At 49.8% G+C, this 16,905-nt stretch overlaps 1 protein-coding gene across 2 annotated transcripts in view; it reads right to left on the bottom strand.

Moving 5' to 3' along the window:
- The window catches only part of PPARGC1B (PPARG coactivator 1 beta), an 84,952-nt gene that overhangs the window by 26,117 nt on the left and 41,930 nt on the right, over positions 1-16,905 (bottom strand). For both annotated transcript variants that reach the window (XM_090065214.1, XM_090065215.1), the window contains exon 2: positions 2,528-2,701. In XM_090065214.1, coding sequence (XP_089921340.1) covers positions 2,528-2,701 — 174 coding nt within the window. The remainder of the gene's footprint in view (positions 1-2,527; positions 2,702-16,905) is intronic.

The following is a 16,905-nucleotide window of genomic DNA, read 5'->3' as shown; positions in this document are numbered from 1 at the left end:
AGCAGTTGAGAGTCGTTTCCCAAGCACAGCCATCAGCTAAGGGAATGGGATGTGGCATGTTGAGGTCATAGACACAAGAGAGGATATTGAAGAGGGTAGATGCCAGCCTGGGAGGTAGAAGATCCAGATTCAGTTCCCTGCTCTGCTATAGAAACCCTGTGTGAGCTCTGACAAGCCACTTGTCTAAGCTGTGCCTCAGCTTCCCAGCTGTGAAAGAGTGATGACTGCACTTCCTGATGTAAGGTGCTCCAACACTCAGTGGTGGGGCCAGACAAGCATCACAGACTGACCAACAGGTACCGACAGGAGGGAAAGGGACAGGGTGCCCATTGTTGCTCCCACCCTCACCCACATCTGGAGTTGGCACTAGTAACCCACTGCCATGATCCCAACCTTTGCTGCGAAATGCCAGTGGCAGCAGTGCCCATAGTGTGACAGGTGCTGCCAGGGAAGTCACAGCCCCTGTTCCAGGGAGATCATAATGCCTCCCTGGCCACCTGCAACAGCAGAGCTAGTCCCTGGTGCCACTCCATGTCTTAGCCTGTCCCTGCCCTTCCCTCTTCACTCAAAATGGCTCCTCCCTCCTCACTTCCTTCCTGTTCCATGTGGCAATCTAAGAACAAGGTCCATTTGCTTCCTAACTGCAAATGTCAACACTGGGGATAAAAATAATCCATCTTTCATTTTCTTTTCTTTAAAAAAGCCAGCACTTAACACTGTGGCTTTCCCTGGATTGCATGTGCCAGCCACCTTGAAGGGCCACCAGAGTTGGGGTTTGATGAGCACTCATGCTGGTTATTCCCTCTAATGCTACCAGCCAGTGCTTCTGCCTGAAGGGCCCGGAGCAAAGCGCTGAGCTTGCATGCTGCCAACCCCCCTGGGCTGTGATGTCAGATACTGAGAAGAATCTGAGCTGGGACCCCGAATCCAGAGACTCCCCAAAAGGTTGATGAAGTGGGGATCTGGATTTGCACCTGGATCCAAACATTGTGACTTGAACCCAGCTCTGTTCTGTAAACACCATGTTTATTCATGACCACTGATGTGGGCACATGTGCTTGTCAGTGTGCACGTTGACCACCAGGATCTTTTCCATGCACTGGCACAGAGATACACGACATTGGGACAAAGATTAGTGTAAATACAGCTCTCTTCAATCATAGACCACAGAGCCCTTTACTGGGTAGGGCAACCTCTATCTGTGGGGGAGACTGAGGCCAGGCAAAGCTGCCTGCTAAGGTCACGTAAGGAGCCAGTGGCAGAGCTGGGCAAACCACCAGGTCTGTCACTCAGGCCTGTGTCCAACCCCTGAGACCAAGCTGACTCTCCATGCCCCATCACGGAGTCTGCTTGCAGGGCTGTCTGAGGTAGTAGACAGGCTTTCACTGTCCACCTTGCCAGCGCTTGGCTGAGCGCAGATCGGGCTATTGGTGGGCTGCAGGCAGGGCTATTTTGAGAGCAGCTCATTGAGAGGGAGCCTCCGCTATAAATAAACGTGTGCGCAGAGATGCAGAGGTGATGCTGAAGCTGGAGAGGCTGATAAAAGGGAAGGTGCTTTGTGCGTGCTGGCAATTAACATTCCTGTGCCATGCCACTCCGTGCCGCCGCGGCTGAGCCTCTCAGAAACTGCCGCCGCCGCCCCAGCACAAGCTGTCAGATTCCGAATCAAACAGGATGCGCGAGGCACTATCCTGTAATTTCCTTTTAATAATACATCACAGGAGGATTGGCTCAGCAGCCTTCTTCTATTCTTCCACCTCCTCATTAGCCTTACTCCGCTTGCTCCATTTAGAAATGGAGTGCAAATTAATGGAGCGCTAATCAGCTGGGGAAGAGATATTAATAGCCTGAACCCCCTCCCCACCCCACCACCTCTTCTCTACTTCCCCACACTGAGCCAGGAGAAGGAAGGGAAAAAGTCACTGCCACCTGATGAGGAATTTCAGGGCTAGTGGTGCTAGGCAGCAGAAGGCCCAACTGAGGCCTGCATTGCAGGGCTGTCCTGGCCCCAGTGGGCCGTGCACGCAGCAATTCTAAGTACACAGCTGCAGACGGCCTTGTGCTGACAGTGCTCACTCCAGCCTGCAGGTCTTAAGGAATTTGCTGCACCCATCCATGTGAAAGCAAATGGGACTTCAACACCTCCTGGTCTGCCTGGCAGGGCCCATCTGAACAGTTTGAAGAGAAGACAGGGCCTCTCGGAGACTGCTCCTGAACTAGCACCTGATCCAAAGCTCCCTAAAATAAACAGGAGGCTTTTCCATTGGCTTCAACCAATTCGGAGATAAGGGCCAGAGCGCAGATTAGCCCTACATTGCTCTGCAGTCCTTATGGCCACCTTTGGCTAGACTAGGGGCCCACATGCCCACCCTGCAGAGATGTGTTCCCTTCAAGTGCCCATCAGTGAGCTCTCAGCAGGTTTTGTGGGTGGGGAGGGGGGGGACTCAGAAGGAAAGATGTGCCCTAGAGCAGCAGTGCCTCTTTATGGCTTCTCTCTTGGGGCAAGGAGCTTGGCAGGTTACGGTACCTGTAAGAGCTCGGAGTCATCTGTGCTGTACTGGCTGGACTCGGTCTCGGAGTGCTCGGCGCACCATTGCAGCTCGCTGAAGCAGCTGGCAGAGTCAAAATCACCAGCGTCCAACTGGGACAAATCAATCTCGGGGAAATCGGAGTACAGGTGCTCCTCGCCAGACACTTCATGCTGTGGAGAGAAGAGAGGGAGTGAGCCCAGCTGTCTTCTCCTCTGTCTGCTGCCCCAAGGAAAGCCCAAAGAACATGACTCGCAAAAGGCCCATCTGTTACACACCCGTCAGGTCATGTCCAACTCAGGGCCCAACCTTTGTCCAGCCAAGGACTGCCTTGGGTACCTTCCCGGAGCCCAAAGACAACACGTCATCTAAGAGGAAGATTTTTATAGGCTTTTACTTTAATATGGGGGTGCATCCTCAGACAAGCTCCAACCTTCAGTGCTCCATCCTAAACCATGTGGCTCTTGAGGCACTGAGCTCTACTTGAAAACGGAGAGCAACAGTGGAAGGCATCCAGGCATCTTACGAGTCAGATTTACCCCAAGCAGAGCTTGTTGGCACCCAGTGGTGTGTAGGTCAGTGCGGAACAATGGTGCGCAGCCTCTGGCAACAGCACACAGCCTTTGGCATAGCGGTAAGGCAGTACTGAGGGTCCTCTTCATTTTGCACTTTACAGATCAAGTGGCTGCAGCTGCACCTGCACCATTTGAAATTCATCTCAAAAACTTCAGCAAGTTACCCAGCAACTCAACCACTGCCTCCTGCGGCGCTCCTCTGCCGGAAGCTCCACTGCAGGTGCGCCAGCCTGGCAATGAGGTGGAAAATCCTCGTCCTGCTTCACGAGCACAAGCGAGCTCAGAGCACTGCAGCCCAGACACTGACACAGCAGCTGGCTGTGCTCTTAGGGGAAACTTAAGCCACTTTAGCCTCCAGTGGCAGAATGCAGACATTCAAGGCTTTTCCTATGGCTCTGAAAGTCAGCAGCTAGGGAGGCAGGCAAGAGACTTTGAAAGTGCACGAAGTAACCATGCACTGGCCACGACTTGTGTATGGACAGCTTTAGAGCTAGACAGGCTGGCTTTTTCATTTCCCCAAACTCCTACTGCCTGCCTCTGCCCTTCCATGTCTTCCAGCTTGAACTCCATCACCCCTCAACTGCTGCGAAGCCATACAACCCACTCCCAAAAATTACCCAACAGGCAGTGACAATCATTGTGTAGAAACTTGAGCCCAAGTTCCTCTGAAACCAAGTCACTGAGAAGGCAATAGAAATAATCCAGTTCCTCATCTCTTTCTATCATGTCCGCCCTCCCCCCTCCACACACGCACACTCAAAGGAAAAATAATAGTGGAGAAAGGAATCAATGTCTGGAGCACACAGGGCAATCTCAGCTCTGGGAACGAAGCTAAAAATATCCATTTAATCACGAAAAGCAGCTGAGACCTGCCCCGTTTCTGCCTTCTTCCTGATGGCTGTCTCGCATTAGGTTGCGTGGCCCTCCAAGAGACAGAATAAACGATTGCATTGAACGCTGGCACAAGAGGAAGCTCAAGTGACTGAGGGCCTGGCCCCCATTGACCCTGCACCATTGCCCTACTAGCTGGAGACCGTGTGTGTGCGCCAGGTGCTGACAGCGAGGGCCAGGAATGACCGCAGTGAGGGGAAGGGGGGAGTCACTCAGTGTGAAAAGTGGCCTCCGGCGAGTATTAATTTGAAACCCTGTCATCTAGTCTGCGTGCCTCAGTGGATGTACTCGGGAAGGGTACATAGAGAGGCATCTCTTCATTAACAACAAGGCCGTGCTATCCCCAGTACTCCACAGCCTGCAGGGATGGTCTTGTTCACACTAAGTTATATGGGAATTTGGCCAGGGGGTGAAGCAGAACAGTATGAATTTAGTGCACCTCATGGCTGCCTTCTTCAACAGCCCTGCTGACCTCTGACTAGGCACTACACCAAAGCTGACATCCCGCTCTGCCCCCTACAAACAGGCCTCCCTCCGAACTGGGGGAGGCTGCACCCACCTCTCTCCACGTTGTGCTTACACTCTTGCTCTGCCTCCCCCAAACTCAGTGGCACAACTTCCAGTGACTTCAGGTGATCAGGGCCACAATTCTTTCCTTTTGAGCAGAGGCCACCCATTCGTTTCACACCAGTCACTACAGAGGCTTTAGTTTAGTTGGTAATTGCTTCTGTCTCTCCTAATTACCAGGTCTGGGATTCAAATTCAGAGGCGAAAGGCACGATGCAGCTCTTTCTGTGCAGAAAAACATCCCGGGTGCTGCTTGTGATCGTTATGAGAGAACCTCTCCCTCTTCCTCTCTTTTAATTGAGATAATCTGGGATTATTGGTTGCATCTCCTGAGGCTGGGGAAACAAGACTGCCTGTGCTCTCTGTGCTTCCCAGTCTGGTTTAGGACACTGTGGCCACGTCTACATGAGACACTACTGCACAGGTGTTATAAACAAGTACTAAATAAATACGCAGTCACCTGAGTTACTGTGCAGTAGCACCAGCAAATGCCTTTTTGTGATGTTACTGCACAATAGCCTAACACTACTGCGCAGTAGCATCGCGTCACGGTTTTTGCCACCTGGCGCTACTGCACAGTAGTATCGGGCTGCTGCACAGTCAGTGTCGCATGTAGATGCGCCCAGTGTTCCCAGACTACATTAAAACCCACATTATTCCCCTCAGAAGAAGGGCAAGAAAAGGGCAAGTGGTCTGGGTGGCGCTGAAGGACTGGTTCCTCAGAGCCAAGCCGTGGGGCATGGGTGCCTTACAGCATGGACAGACCCTGGCTTAACAAGGCTCAATGGATCTTTATAAACTGAGCTTCAGGCAGTTGCTCTCTTTTTGTCAATCCAGGGCAAAATACGGATAAGCAACAGAAAAAAGGACTGATTCCCAGGCCCTGAATGCATTCTCTCCGCTGTCCTTCCTGCTGCATGTCTTTCCTGGTGAAGCTAATAATGGGTGTTTCAGTATCGTAGTTCTTTACAAGTCTCAGGTTAAAACCTTATTACCCTAATGGAGCTGGTAAGTCTCACTCAAATAGTAAAGAAAACAGGTCTGGGCCTCTTGCAACACCTCTGATGTTCTCTTCCAGACTCGGTAGGGAGGAACAGCCAGCACACACAGCACACTGCATCAGAGATGCTCAACAAGGACACCAGGGTAAACCCAGGAAGGGCTACTGAATCTTTAACATTCATGCAGGCCTGAAGGGCCTCGGTTTTTAAATCTTTGCCTGGAAGACCTTGTGTGCAGCAAGCCGCCCCAAATTTATTTACAGGGCTCTAAGGCAGTGATTCTCAACCAGGATGATGTGAGACCCTTTCAAGGGTGATGTGGCATGCCACACAATGTTAGCACTGTCAGGTGTACAAACATGATTCACAATATAAACCCAGAGGATTTAAAACCATTCTACCCCATTATGGGCTGAGTTCTTGGCAACAGGGGAATTGCTCTGTTATTTTTCTATAGTCAAAAAACAAGTAAGAGTAAAAGCTGGCATTTTCTGAGGAGGCCCTTGGATCTAATGAGAGGTGCCTTGAGTCTGAAAAGGTTGGGAACTGCTGCTCTAAGGGCTAAGTCAAACCTGCTAGGATCTGGCACAACGTGCCCACAGAATCTGGAGGTTACTGACTCAAAGCTCCATGGTAAATTATCTGTGCCTTGCAGCTTTCAGTTTAGGAGGCAGCCGCCCCTGCGGAGCAGAACAGTCTGCTTCAGAGCACCACTTTGCTGCCAACAGGATTTAGTTCTCTGCACTCCTATACTTCCATGGATATGATGCCCTAACTTTACCCTAGTTTTCCCTCCCCCTGTCCCTTTCTGCACCTTCCACTTTGGGATGGATACTGCTTAGCTCTGGGGTTGTGTTGCCCTTTCAGACTTTGCATTCTTCCATCACCTGTTGCAACACGATCTTCATTTTCCTCCAACAACACTTGTGCCTACCCTAGAAATGTCTAGCAATTGCTGTTACTGCCCCAGACCCTCAAATCTTCCCATGGGAACAGAAGCATTTTATTTTTAGAAACTCTTTACACACACACACACACACACACACACACACAAGATACACACACACACACACACACACAAGCAAAATTAAAAAAAAAAAAGCAAAACAGTCAAATTCTCCTGCTGTCTTTGATATGCCATGAGGGGAAAGATCTTGGTGCTAAGATCACAAGTAGCAGCTGACACCAGACTTGGGACGTCTTTTGATCTTTTCTACAGACATGACATCTCCCCCTTGCCAGCAGAGCTGTATAAAAATAAACTCCTGCTATCTAATGCCTCCTTGGGCTGCTAAGCTGTCCACCTGGTACTCAAATGAGAGGGAATGTGGTCAGTCACCTGCCACAGCCAGGCTATCTGAAACCTAGGCCAAAGGACTCGACTGGAGACCCTTAGTTCAGTTGCCAGGGAATATAAGACCCAAGCAACCACTGTGGCTAGCACTGTGGCTGGTGAGCTCAACAAAGAAGCCAGGGGTTCAGTCTCACACTGTCAGGGAGCTTTTCTCTCTAGATCAGGGTTGAGCATGCATGGTAGCATAAAGGGGGCTGAAGAGAAGCTAGTATTGCCCAAGTAGGACCAGCTCTACTAGTGGAAAACTTCAGTTTCCAGGGGATATATCAAGTCTAGTCCTTTGGTCTAGCACGCAGAGCACTTGAGCAATAAGAGAAGGATAACATCTTAACAGCTTTCCATAGAGTTTGGGACCCAAGGTATTTGCAGGAGGACAGGTGATGGGATTTCCAGTTCTTCCCTTTGTCCCTGTCATGGGCAAGAGTCTGATAAAAGCAGGACACTGGTCAGATGCCCAGTTCTTGGCTGGTCTAGCCTTCCCATTCCCAAACCGTGCATTTCCCTGACTTGGGGCAGGCATGAACTTTGTTCTAATTTTACTTGGGAGTTTGTAAGGTTTTCTGCCTGCAGCATCTGGGTGTGAGACCAACAAATGTCCCCAGAGGCTCCTGCAGATTCTGGGTCACGTGTACCAGAACCTCACAAACTTTCCAGGAGCTTTGAGACATAGCCATTTCCTTTTTCAGACATGCAGGGGAAACCCAGATGCTCCCACCCTGCTGTAGAGACACTAGCTGGTGGGTGGGGATGTCCACCAGGCTGTTATAGGGACAGCAACCAAGGGACCACAAAGAGCCTTCCAAAAAGATCGGATCTGTAATTTCAGTGGATCATATGCCACTAACTCTAAGATGGCATCCATGGCTTTCTTTAACTCATTAATCTTCCTGCATCCTCAGTCCTGGGAAAAGAGCCATCACAGTTATTAACTAAGGAGAGTGAAGAAAATGTTGAGAGGTGCACACTTGTTGCAAAGTGCTTCCCTTCAGTAGAGACATCAGCTACTGGGACACTGAAATTGTTATTAATTTACTGTTAAACACTGACAGCACTTCCCTGCTGTGAGGAGCTTCAACTTAAACAGGGGACAACACAGAACACAGTGGCAAATTCAGAGAAGCTCGCTCTCAGAGCTCTGGGATTGCTCTTCCAGGTCTAAGCAGGGGGTGACAGCATTATAACAGATTAATGCTGCATGTTCTAGGGAAAGACTTGAAAATCTAAGCTCTGCTTTGATGCATCCCTTATGCACGTGGCATGGAGTGCGGGATCTGTCCCTGCAGGGGATCCAGAGTACACAACTTCACAATGGAAACAGGACAAGGCTCACAGGTTAGTCTAGTCTTGCCACATAACAGCCAGTACTAAAGCCAAAGGGAGAATTTTAGTGGCTTCTCAGGGGAAGGATTTCCTCCCCCCTTTTGGGATTGTTGTTTAAAACCTATAGTCCCTAACTGCCCTAAACTGACACAGCTCCACCGATTTCAGAAGGGCTCCAGCAATCGCTCTCAGCAAATCCGGCCCTCACACTTTTAATTATTTTGATAGTATCTCTTTCTAGCAAGTCATTTCTCCCATACCCCGTGTACTATGGTAGAGGCAGGTGCTAAGCTGACTAAAAAAACCCTGCTAATGCCAACTGTCCTTTCAATCTTCTAGGTGCAGTTAAGTAAGAGGAACCAACTACAAAGCTCGTTCCCTGCCTGAGAGCATTCACGTGCCATTCTGCGTGTTCCTAAAGAGAAAACCAGTCCTTGGTATAACTGATGTTGGAGGGTCCAATATAAAAAGCCAACTTGGGTAATGCATCTCTGGTGGCTCTAACACATGGATTTGTTTGATGGGCTGGACCGGGTGAGCTGCCCTGCAGCACCTGATTAGAGCAATGCCTCAGGAAGTCCATTTGACCCATCGTCTGCCTACATACCATGGGAAGATTAGATCTTACTTCCCGTTGCCCCAACCTTGAAAACCAGTCTTGAGCAGCAAACCAGTCTTGGGACAAAAAGCTGATTTCTCTGAACATTGCCCTTCTGCATCTGTTTAGCCGGAGAGCAGAGCAGGCATGTGGGCAACCTTCTCTCCACAGATAAACGAAGGTCTTCCCCAAGACCAGAGTAATTCAAAGATCAGAGTAACAAGGCAGGTAGTGTTTTGACTTTTTTCAAAACTCAATGTGAACTTGGGCTCTGCCAATTAAAAAGCTCCACAAAGGCCTCATTTTTATTCAGAGTGCACCCAGCTTTGGGCCTGCATCCAGGGCTTTCTACATGCTGGATCCTTCAAGCCAGGCCATGTTCAGCAAGGACAGCTCTGCCGCTCAGGAATGCCAGAAGCATCTCAGTAAGATGCAGGAGCTGATCCCATCAGCCTGTTCCAGCAAACACCTGATGCTGCCTGAACAGAGGACACAGAACTGGAGTGTCTGTTGTCTCCTTGATCAGAAAGCTGACTGTGGTGGAGAAAGCAGAAGACTTCTGCCAGCCCACAGCAATTCTGCTATTTTCCAGGCAAGCACAGGGGCTCTTTTTTTTTCTCCTTAACCTAATACAGGTTCCAGATGCCAAGTTTTAACCCTGTGCCTCTCTGAAACAGCTTGTGTGCTGCCTTGGAAAAGAAAGAAAAAACCCTCCTAGAGCTATGTGGTCTCCAAAGAATTGTAACTGCTACCACGTAAGCAATTAAATTAGCACAGGCCAGCATTTCTGCAGCAGCAAGCCAGCTGCAGTGTTTGGTGCTGGGACTCACTGGACAGTCAGTGCTCTATTTCTCCCAGCATTAATGCTTACCTGAGCTTTTAGCCTCTTAAAACGCTTACTACCAGGAAAACAAAACCCTTCCCTCATCGGCTGAGGGAGGAAGAGCACATACCGGGAGGATATCGGGAGGATGGGGATCTATAACCAATGCTGCATGGAAGGCTCCCAAAGAAGGACAAATGCACAATTCTGGGCTTTCCTGCTCCAAGGGGCTACCTTTCTGTACCACCTTTCCCCCAACCAGCTGCACACGCTGCTTATGTCCCACTGCATGCCAGTCAGGAGTGCTGACACTAATTCTGGTGTTGTTACACTTGCACGGGTGCAGATTTTTCTAACCTAGGAAATGCCAACTTCCAGCACCTTCCAGCACTGTGTACTGCAGCTCAACACACCCTAGGTAATCTCATGCAAACTGTGTCCAGGGCTAGCGAAGCTGCAAAAGTTTAAGCTTCTGAAGTCTGCTGATGCTAAAATGCTGCTGGACTGACTGCAGCAGCTTCTCAATAACTTAATCCCGTTTAAGCCTCCAAGGCCAGATTTACATCTTTATTTGCATAAATGTCCCCGGGCTGCTTTGCAATGGGCTTGTCACTCAAATGCTGCTTTGCTGCTCTCTTCACTCATCAAGAAAAAGGATGGAAAGGGAGAGGCTGAGGGCACTAATAACCCCAGCCAGAAACAGGCAGCCTCTCTACTCACAAAGAAGCCACAGAGGTGAGTGACTCATCTGCCTCCGTTCCTGTCCTCCCCCTCATGACTAAGTGCCTACTCAAAGTATTAAGAGAGAAATCTCTTGCTCACACACACTCACAGGAGAGCGCCTCAAATTAGCCAGTAACATTTAGGCTGGGTCACAAACCAACCTTAAAGTGAGAAAATCCAGAGACCGGCCAAGATTGGCTTCGCTCGGTAACACACGCTCAGAACAACAGGGGTGACAGCAGCCCTCAGCCCCAGGGCTCAGTGTAAATGCATGCGTTTTAAATGTAGGTGAGTTGTCCCCTGCCTCGCAAGGGCACAGGGGAAAGAAAATCCTTGGTGTGGGGCTTGGCAAGAGCTGTCTGGGCTGATAAGGGAAATCCGTAATTACAGACTGTTTGAAATGTGGATTATGGACATTCAGAGAGACTGCTTCGCTTGGATGAACTCTTGACCCGCCAGCCAGCACAGGGCTCTGCAGTGGCACAGGATGCGTGTCCAGGGGTCTTCCACAATGTCTCCGGCCTGCGTTCCTGACCCTGGCAAAAATGCTGAACGCTGGCAGCTTCCTGAATGACATGCGGCACAGAGGCTGCTGTCCTGACCGGCCTTTCTTTCTACAACCAGATGTTTGGTGCAGCCCACGGATGTGAGTGGAGTAAGCGCATGGCTACTGCCTGCCTGAGCATGCCAGAGCCTGACTTGCATGTGCAGCTGTGGCAGCTCATGCATAAGCCTAAAAACAGGGCCCTTCTTGGCCTGGGGGTGAATGAGCCTTACTCCCACACATTCATACCAGGGCTCAGCTTGGTTGTGCCTTGACAACCCAGCTTCTTGGACCAGCTAGTGCTTAGAGCCCCAGAAGGCTGGCCAGCACGCAGCCCAGGCAGATGGGCACATCCTATGTCATGTCTGACAGCAGACCTCACAGCTTGAGGCCAAGCTGGCTCCAGGGGTAGGCAACCCCTGGCACGGGTGTCAGAGTGTGGCACTCAAAGACTTTTGCTTGGCACATGTGCCTGTGGTTGGATGGCGGGGAAGGGGCCAGGGCTACATGGCCACAACAATGATCAGGCCCTTCACGGCTTTCCCGCCATCCACCCCGGCACACCAACATCTTACAAGCTGAAGTTGTGGGTGTCTTTGGCACTCTGTCCCAAAACATTGCCGACCCCCAATCTACACCATCTCACCCACTACAGCAGTGGTCTCCAAACTTTTTTGATCGTGCACCCCATCAGTAAAAAAATTTTGAGCATGCACCCCCAATATATGTATCTTTATATAAAGATACATATAAATAGAAGTTCTAATATTTTCTTCCCGCACCCCAATGGATCATCTTGCGCACCCCCTGGGGTGTGTGCACCCCACTTTGGGGACCACTGGTTTACAGTACAGGGCCCACTGGAGGGAAGAGGGCACCCTAAAGGGAGCTGGAAGAGCCAAGCTATGGGATAGCAGAACCACAAGGTGCTGGAAGCATCTGTGGCTTTGGCACACCTAGAATACTTTACACCATACTGAGAATCGAATAGCCCTGAGTCGATGTTTCCAGCTGCAATATAAGCCCCTGAAGAGAGGGGCTTGCACAGAAAGTGCTGGCAATTCCCTAGGGCAGACTAGCAGTGCTAATATGAGCTCAACCTCAAGATTTTCCACCCTGAGGACAAATATCCAAGCAGAGAATGAGGCAAGGCATACATCAAAGGGGGGCTCCGAGCCCTTCCTAAACCAGGCAAGACTTCTGGAAAGAAGTGACTTCATTCCTCCCTCACTTTTCAGAATTGTGGACCTCAGGATCATCTAGGCCAGCTCCCTGCCCATGACCACAGTAATATTCTTGCCAGCGCCCAGTGTTGCAGTGACACCACCACTCACTGCAGGGAAAAGCTGCTTTCAGCAGAATAATTCTGTGCACCCGAATGCTACTGGAGCCTGCTGGGTACTCGCGGGCCTGTCATCACCTTCCCAGTGTGGTGCTCAGTTCCAGGCCTCTAGAGCTCCAGGCACTGCTGGGCCACCATCCTCCACGGACATGGCTGGCTCCTCCTGTACCCTTCCTCCCAGATAAACTACAGCAAGGGCTAGGGGAGGGCAGTTTTGTTCTGGAACCAAAGAGGAGCAACTGGCACAGGGCAGCACGGGCTGATGGAGGAGAAAGTTATAAATAAAAGTAAACACAGATAGAAGGCACCTGACCAGCACTGTGAAGGTCACTGTGCATGTGCCAGCAGATAAGCAAACCCCCCACAATGGCATTTGACAAAATGTCACTCTGAATGGGGAGATGCGGTGTCGGATGATGTCTTTTGTCAGGCTGCCCCTCTTGACGACATGATATTTATAGCTGGAGTCTCAAAGGCAGAAGGCTGGCGCTCCTCCTCAGGTGGCTGCAATGGGAGAGGAGGCCCTGCCTGCAAACATAAATATTTGACATGGTGGAAGGAGGCGACAGCGTTCCTGCCCCACTGGGCTCCGGAAAGGAGGCAGAGGTTCCCTTGGTGCTGTGTGAGCCCCCCGCTGAGGGCTCCCCGCCACGTTCTTATCCTTACACAATGCAGACATCCCAAGTGGAGCCGGCAAGAAGAGCCCAGGGGGCATTTTGATCTGTAAATGTGAGAGGGAGCTCTCTCATTACGGACTGTGCTGAGCTCCCACCCTCCACACTCTGGCGTAAAGCAAGAAGTTAAAAACAACCCAACTGGTGGTGCGAGAAATGAAGTCGGAGGCCGTCTCCCCTGCGGGATCTCCCTGCCCTCAGGGTGAGGGGGAAGGAGCAGGGAGAATTCCCAGCTTCCTGGTTTTGCACACACAGACAGGCACGATCTGAACTCCCTGACAGCCTGGCAGTTTGGGCTTTGAGTCTTTCATTTTGGTTTTAACTGCTGGATGGTGACACCCAGCTTGGTATCTGTGCAGTGGGAATCTGCAGATGACACCAGGCTGCATGGAGTCATAGACGCTTTGGGGGATCGAATCAGGATTCACGGTGACCTTGATAAACTGAAGAATAGTCCAAAATTAACTGAATGAAATTCAACAAGGACAAGTTTGAAGTCCTACACTTTGGATGGAACACGCACAAATACCAACCAGGGAATAAAGGACTAGGCTGCAAGCAATATTGCCCAAGAAGATTTGGGTGTTATGGTGGGCTTTAAGCTGAATATGAGTCAACAGTATATTCTTGTTACAAAAAAACCTCCCTAGAAACCAACAACATACGGGGTTGCCTTCACAGGAGCATCACATGCAAGTCAAGGGACATGATTCTTCTGTTCTGTTCAGCACTGGCGAGGCCTCAGCTAGAGTACTGTGCCCAGTTTGTGCCATATCACGTTAAGAAAAGTAAGAACAAATTGGAAAGAGTCCACAACAACAATGATTAGAGGTCTGGGAAATATGACTTATGAGAAAAGGTTGAAAAAATTAGGATTACTTAGAAAAAGAGAAGACAGTGGGGGGATTTGATAAGAGACTTCAAATAAGTGAAGGGTGGATGGTGATTGACTATTCTCTGTTACTACAAAAGACAGGACAAGGAGTATAACAATCTTAAATTGCTACAAAGGATAACTTAGAAAGTTCCTCCTAATATCCAGTCTAACTATGACGCCAGTTAAGCATTGAAATAGATGGCTGAGAAAGGCTGAGGAATCTCCACCCTTGATGCTTTCAGGAGCAGTTCTGACAAAGAACAGTAGAGTCCTCAGGCCTGTCTAGCCCTTTTTTCCTATTCCATGTTTTAACTGTTTTTAAATCCTCAGTACTGGTAGCAGGAAAATGCCAGCACCATCAAGGAGGGCCTGCACAGAACTTACCTTCTGAGGATCTCAAACATTAGTAGTAGTAGTAGTAGTAGTAGCAGCAACAGCAGCAGCAGCAACAGCAGCAGCAGCAGTAGTAATATTAAACTTCCCAATAGTTTTTATTGCTGTAGCACCTTAGACTCCAGTCATGGAGCAAGACCTCATTGGTCTAGGCACAGCGCAAACAACGCAGAATATCACTCCGTGCCCCCAAGTGTTTGTAGCTTTAAAAAAAGAAACAACAGACAGGTAGACAGGACAGAGTGATGCAACACTGGTTGGCATGACCAGGAGTGGTCTTGGCATACCAACCGCCTCACTAGGGTGTGCAGATGCACCAACAGCTTAGATATATCTTACAAATGGGGAAGCCAAGACATGGAGGCAACTGATGTGAGTTGTGCATTATGTGACTTTGGACAAATGGCATAGTTTGGAAAAGACCCCAGATCTGCTGTCTTTCAGTTCCAAGTACTGGCCAATTGCATAGCCATTGCTAGTCCACACAGACACTTAGTGCCCCTGTACAGCAGCTTCTGCCTTACATAAATAGGATATAATGGAAACCTGCTGCAAGACGCAAGGAATAGAAAATATTAAACAGGAACTGCAATGCAAAGTATAAAAATATATACTGTTGATATGGAAGAAAACTAAAAGAAATTACACTAAATCATTCCCTGAGTCATTCTATGTATCCAGGGAAAAAGTAGCCCAAGGCACTGGCAATGACATACTGAATAAACAAAGGCATGTGAAGCTTGGGAAGAGCTGGGAGAGTGTATTTGCACAGGTTAAAGAGCTGAATTTTAGTACTCTCCTCAGTATGCCTTTGTTCAGGCTTTTCCAAATCCCAACACCCATTCTACTTCTGCATGAGGACAATGGAACCCAGGAAAACGGGACACACAGCAGGTCATGGTCTCAAGTCCTCCAGCTCTTCTGACCTCTCCCTCCGTAAAGACTACATTAGATATTTAAACCACTAGATACATCAAAGTGTAGACGGAGCGATACAGAAGGAGCTGAAATGCAGCCATGTTTGGGGTGGGACATGCCGGCTGTTTAACAGCATGTAGTAGGGCTTCACAGAAGGCAAAAGTAAGGAATTATTTCCCCCCCTTGAAATTGCAGGGCCATTTGGTTAGGGCATAAAGGTAAACAAGCCATGCCCAAAGCAGGAGGCTCTCACCACCAGCTCATGGAAAGTACAGTTGTTGCCTATCGCTTTTGCTGCCAAGCTTGCCTGCTGGCTCTGCCATGTGATACCCATTGCTATCTAACAGGCGGTGTGAGCTCATTCACACACACAATACACTGACAAAGATGGTGTGGGTGCATGGAAAAAACAGGGGAGCCAAGCACTTTGCCAGGCTTCCAATGTGGACCACTTGGCCCAAGACAGCTCTAGAAAATGACTGGTTACTGCATATCCACAGGAACAAAAATACCACTAACAGCCCAGTCCACTAACAACAATAGCAGACCCAGCCCAGCAAACATCAGCAGCTCTACCAGCAAGAGCAGGCTGACATCTGCGTGATGGAGAGCAATATCCCGTTTCTGGGCATCCATGCCAACACTCCTGCAGGCTTGAGTCCATCCAGCAGGGGGCAGTGCCGCACGTAGTCCCAGACACCCAGATCTCGCTGCCTTACAGCGAAAGGCCCGTGCCATCCTTTCCCTCCGGCCGGATGCAATTTGTCATTGCAATTCCAGCATGGCCAGCGCAGCTCTGCTGCTCAGGACTTCATTTCACTGACAAACAGGCAAAACAGACGGGCAGTCTGAGATCAAATTGCTGAGATTCCCAGATGTGCCCCCAAGCCCTGGTGGTGTTTTGTAATAAATTCCTTGCTATCGGCCACAAAAAAGAAAACAGGACAAATAAGTAACAACAGCAATAAGTGTGTGCCTGGCCAGGCACAAAAGTGTCAATGGGGATTTGTGGTTTCAAACAGGAGCAGAAAAACCCTGCAGTGGCAGCAGTGAGTTAGGTGTGAGCAGGGCAGGAAGGAGACCATGGGAGGTTGCAAGCAGTGGTTGAGGGACTGTCCATCAAGGTTGTGCTGTCACCTAAGGGACCTACTTACTCCCCGAGCCCCACAACAGGATTTCTCAGTGCCCCAGAAAAGCAAGATCCAACTCATGTTCTAGTGCAGGATTCTTCTTTGGATGGGTCTTTCTCCGGGAAGGAGGGAAGGATAGATTGAGGGGGACATAAAAAGGCCCGGCTTTATTTCAGGCAGAAGGCAACTGGCAGGTGTTTGCAGGGACGGGTGGCCCTGACTCAGCTGGCACCCTCCTCCTGGATGCTAGCTGGTATACGCTCTAATAAAAGCTTCATAGATGCTGTGGAAGGCCCTTAAGATTTGGCCTGGGTTTCTGTTATGGACTGGACTTTCAAATAGAAAAAGTTCATACCTCGAAGCCCAACCCCAGGTAGTGTCAACACTAAATAGTGTAAGGGGCCTGCAGAGCCCAGCAGGTCTCCACCTTCACGGCTTGCCCAGGTTTCCCAGAAGCAGAGCTTCCTGGCTGCAAACTGAGCTGGTGGGGAAGTGGATCACACTGGGACCTCTTGAGAGCTCAGAAGGCCCAAATCCTGTAGGGATCTGATGCAGAGCCAGGTGAAAACCAAACAGTCGAAAATCTGTGCCCAACCTTGGCCATCGTTCCTCGTGTCCTAGCCCAGGGAATGTTTCCCACTGTGGAA

This window comes from Crocodylus siamensis, chromosome 10 (genome assembly GCF_052110815.1).
Source record: "Crocodylus siamensis isolate JL-2025a chromosome 10, ASM5211081v1, whole genome shotgun sequence".
Taxonomy (NCBI): Eukaryota; Metazoa; Chordata; order Crocodylia; family Crocodylidae; genus Crocodylus; species Crocodylus siamensis.
Note: the sequence above shows the minus strand (reverse complement) of the source record. Positions and strands in the feature narration are given on the sequence as shown.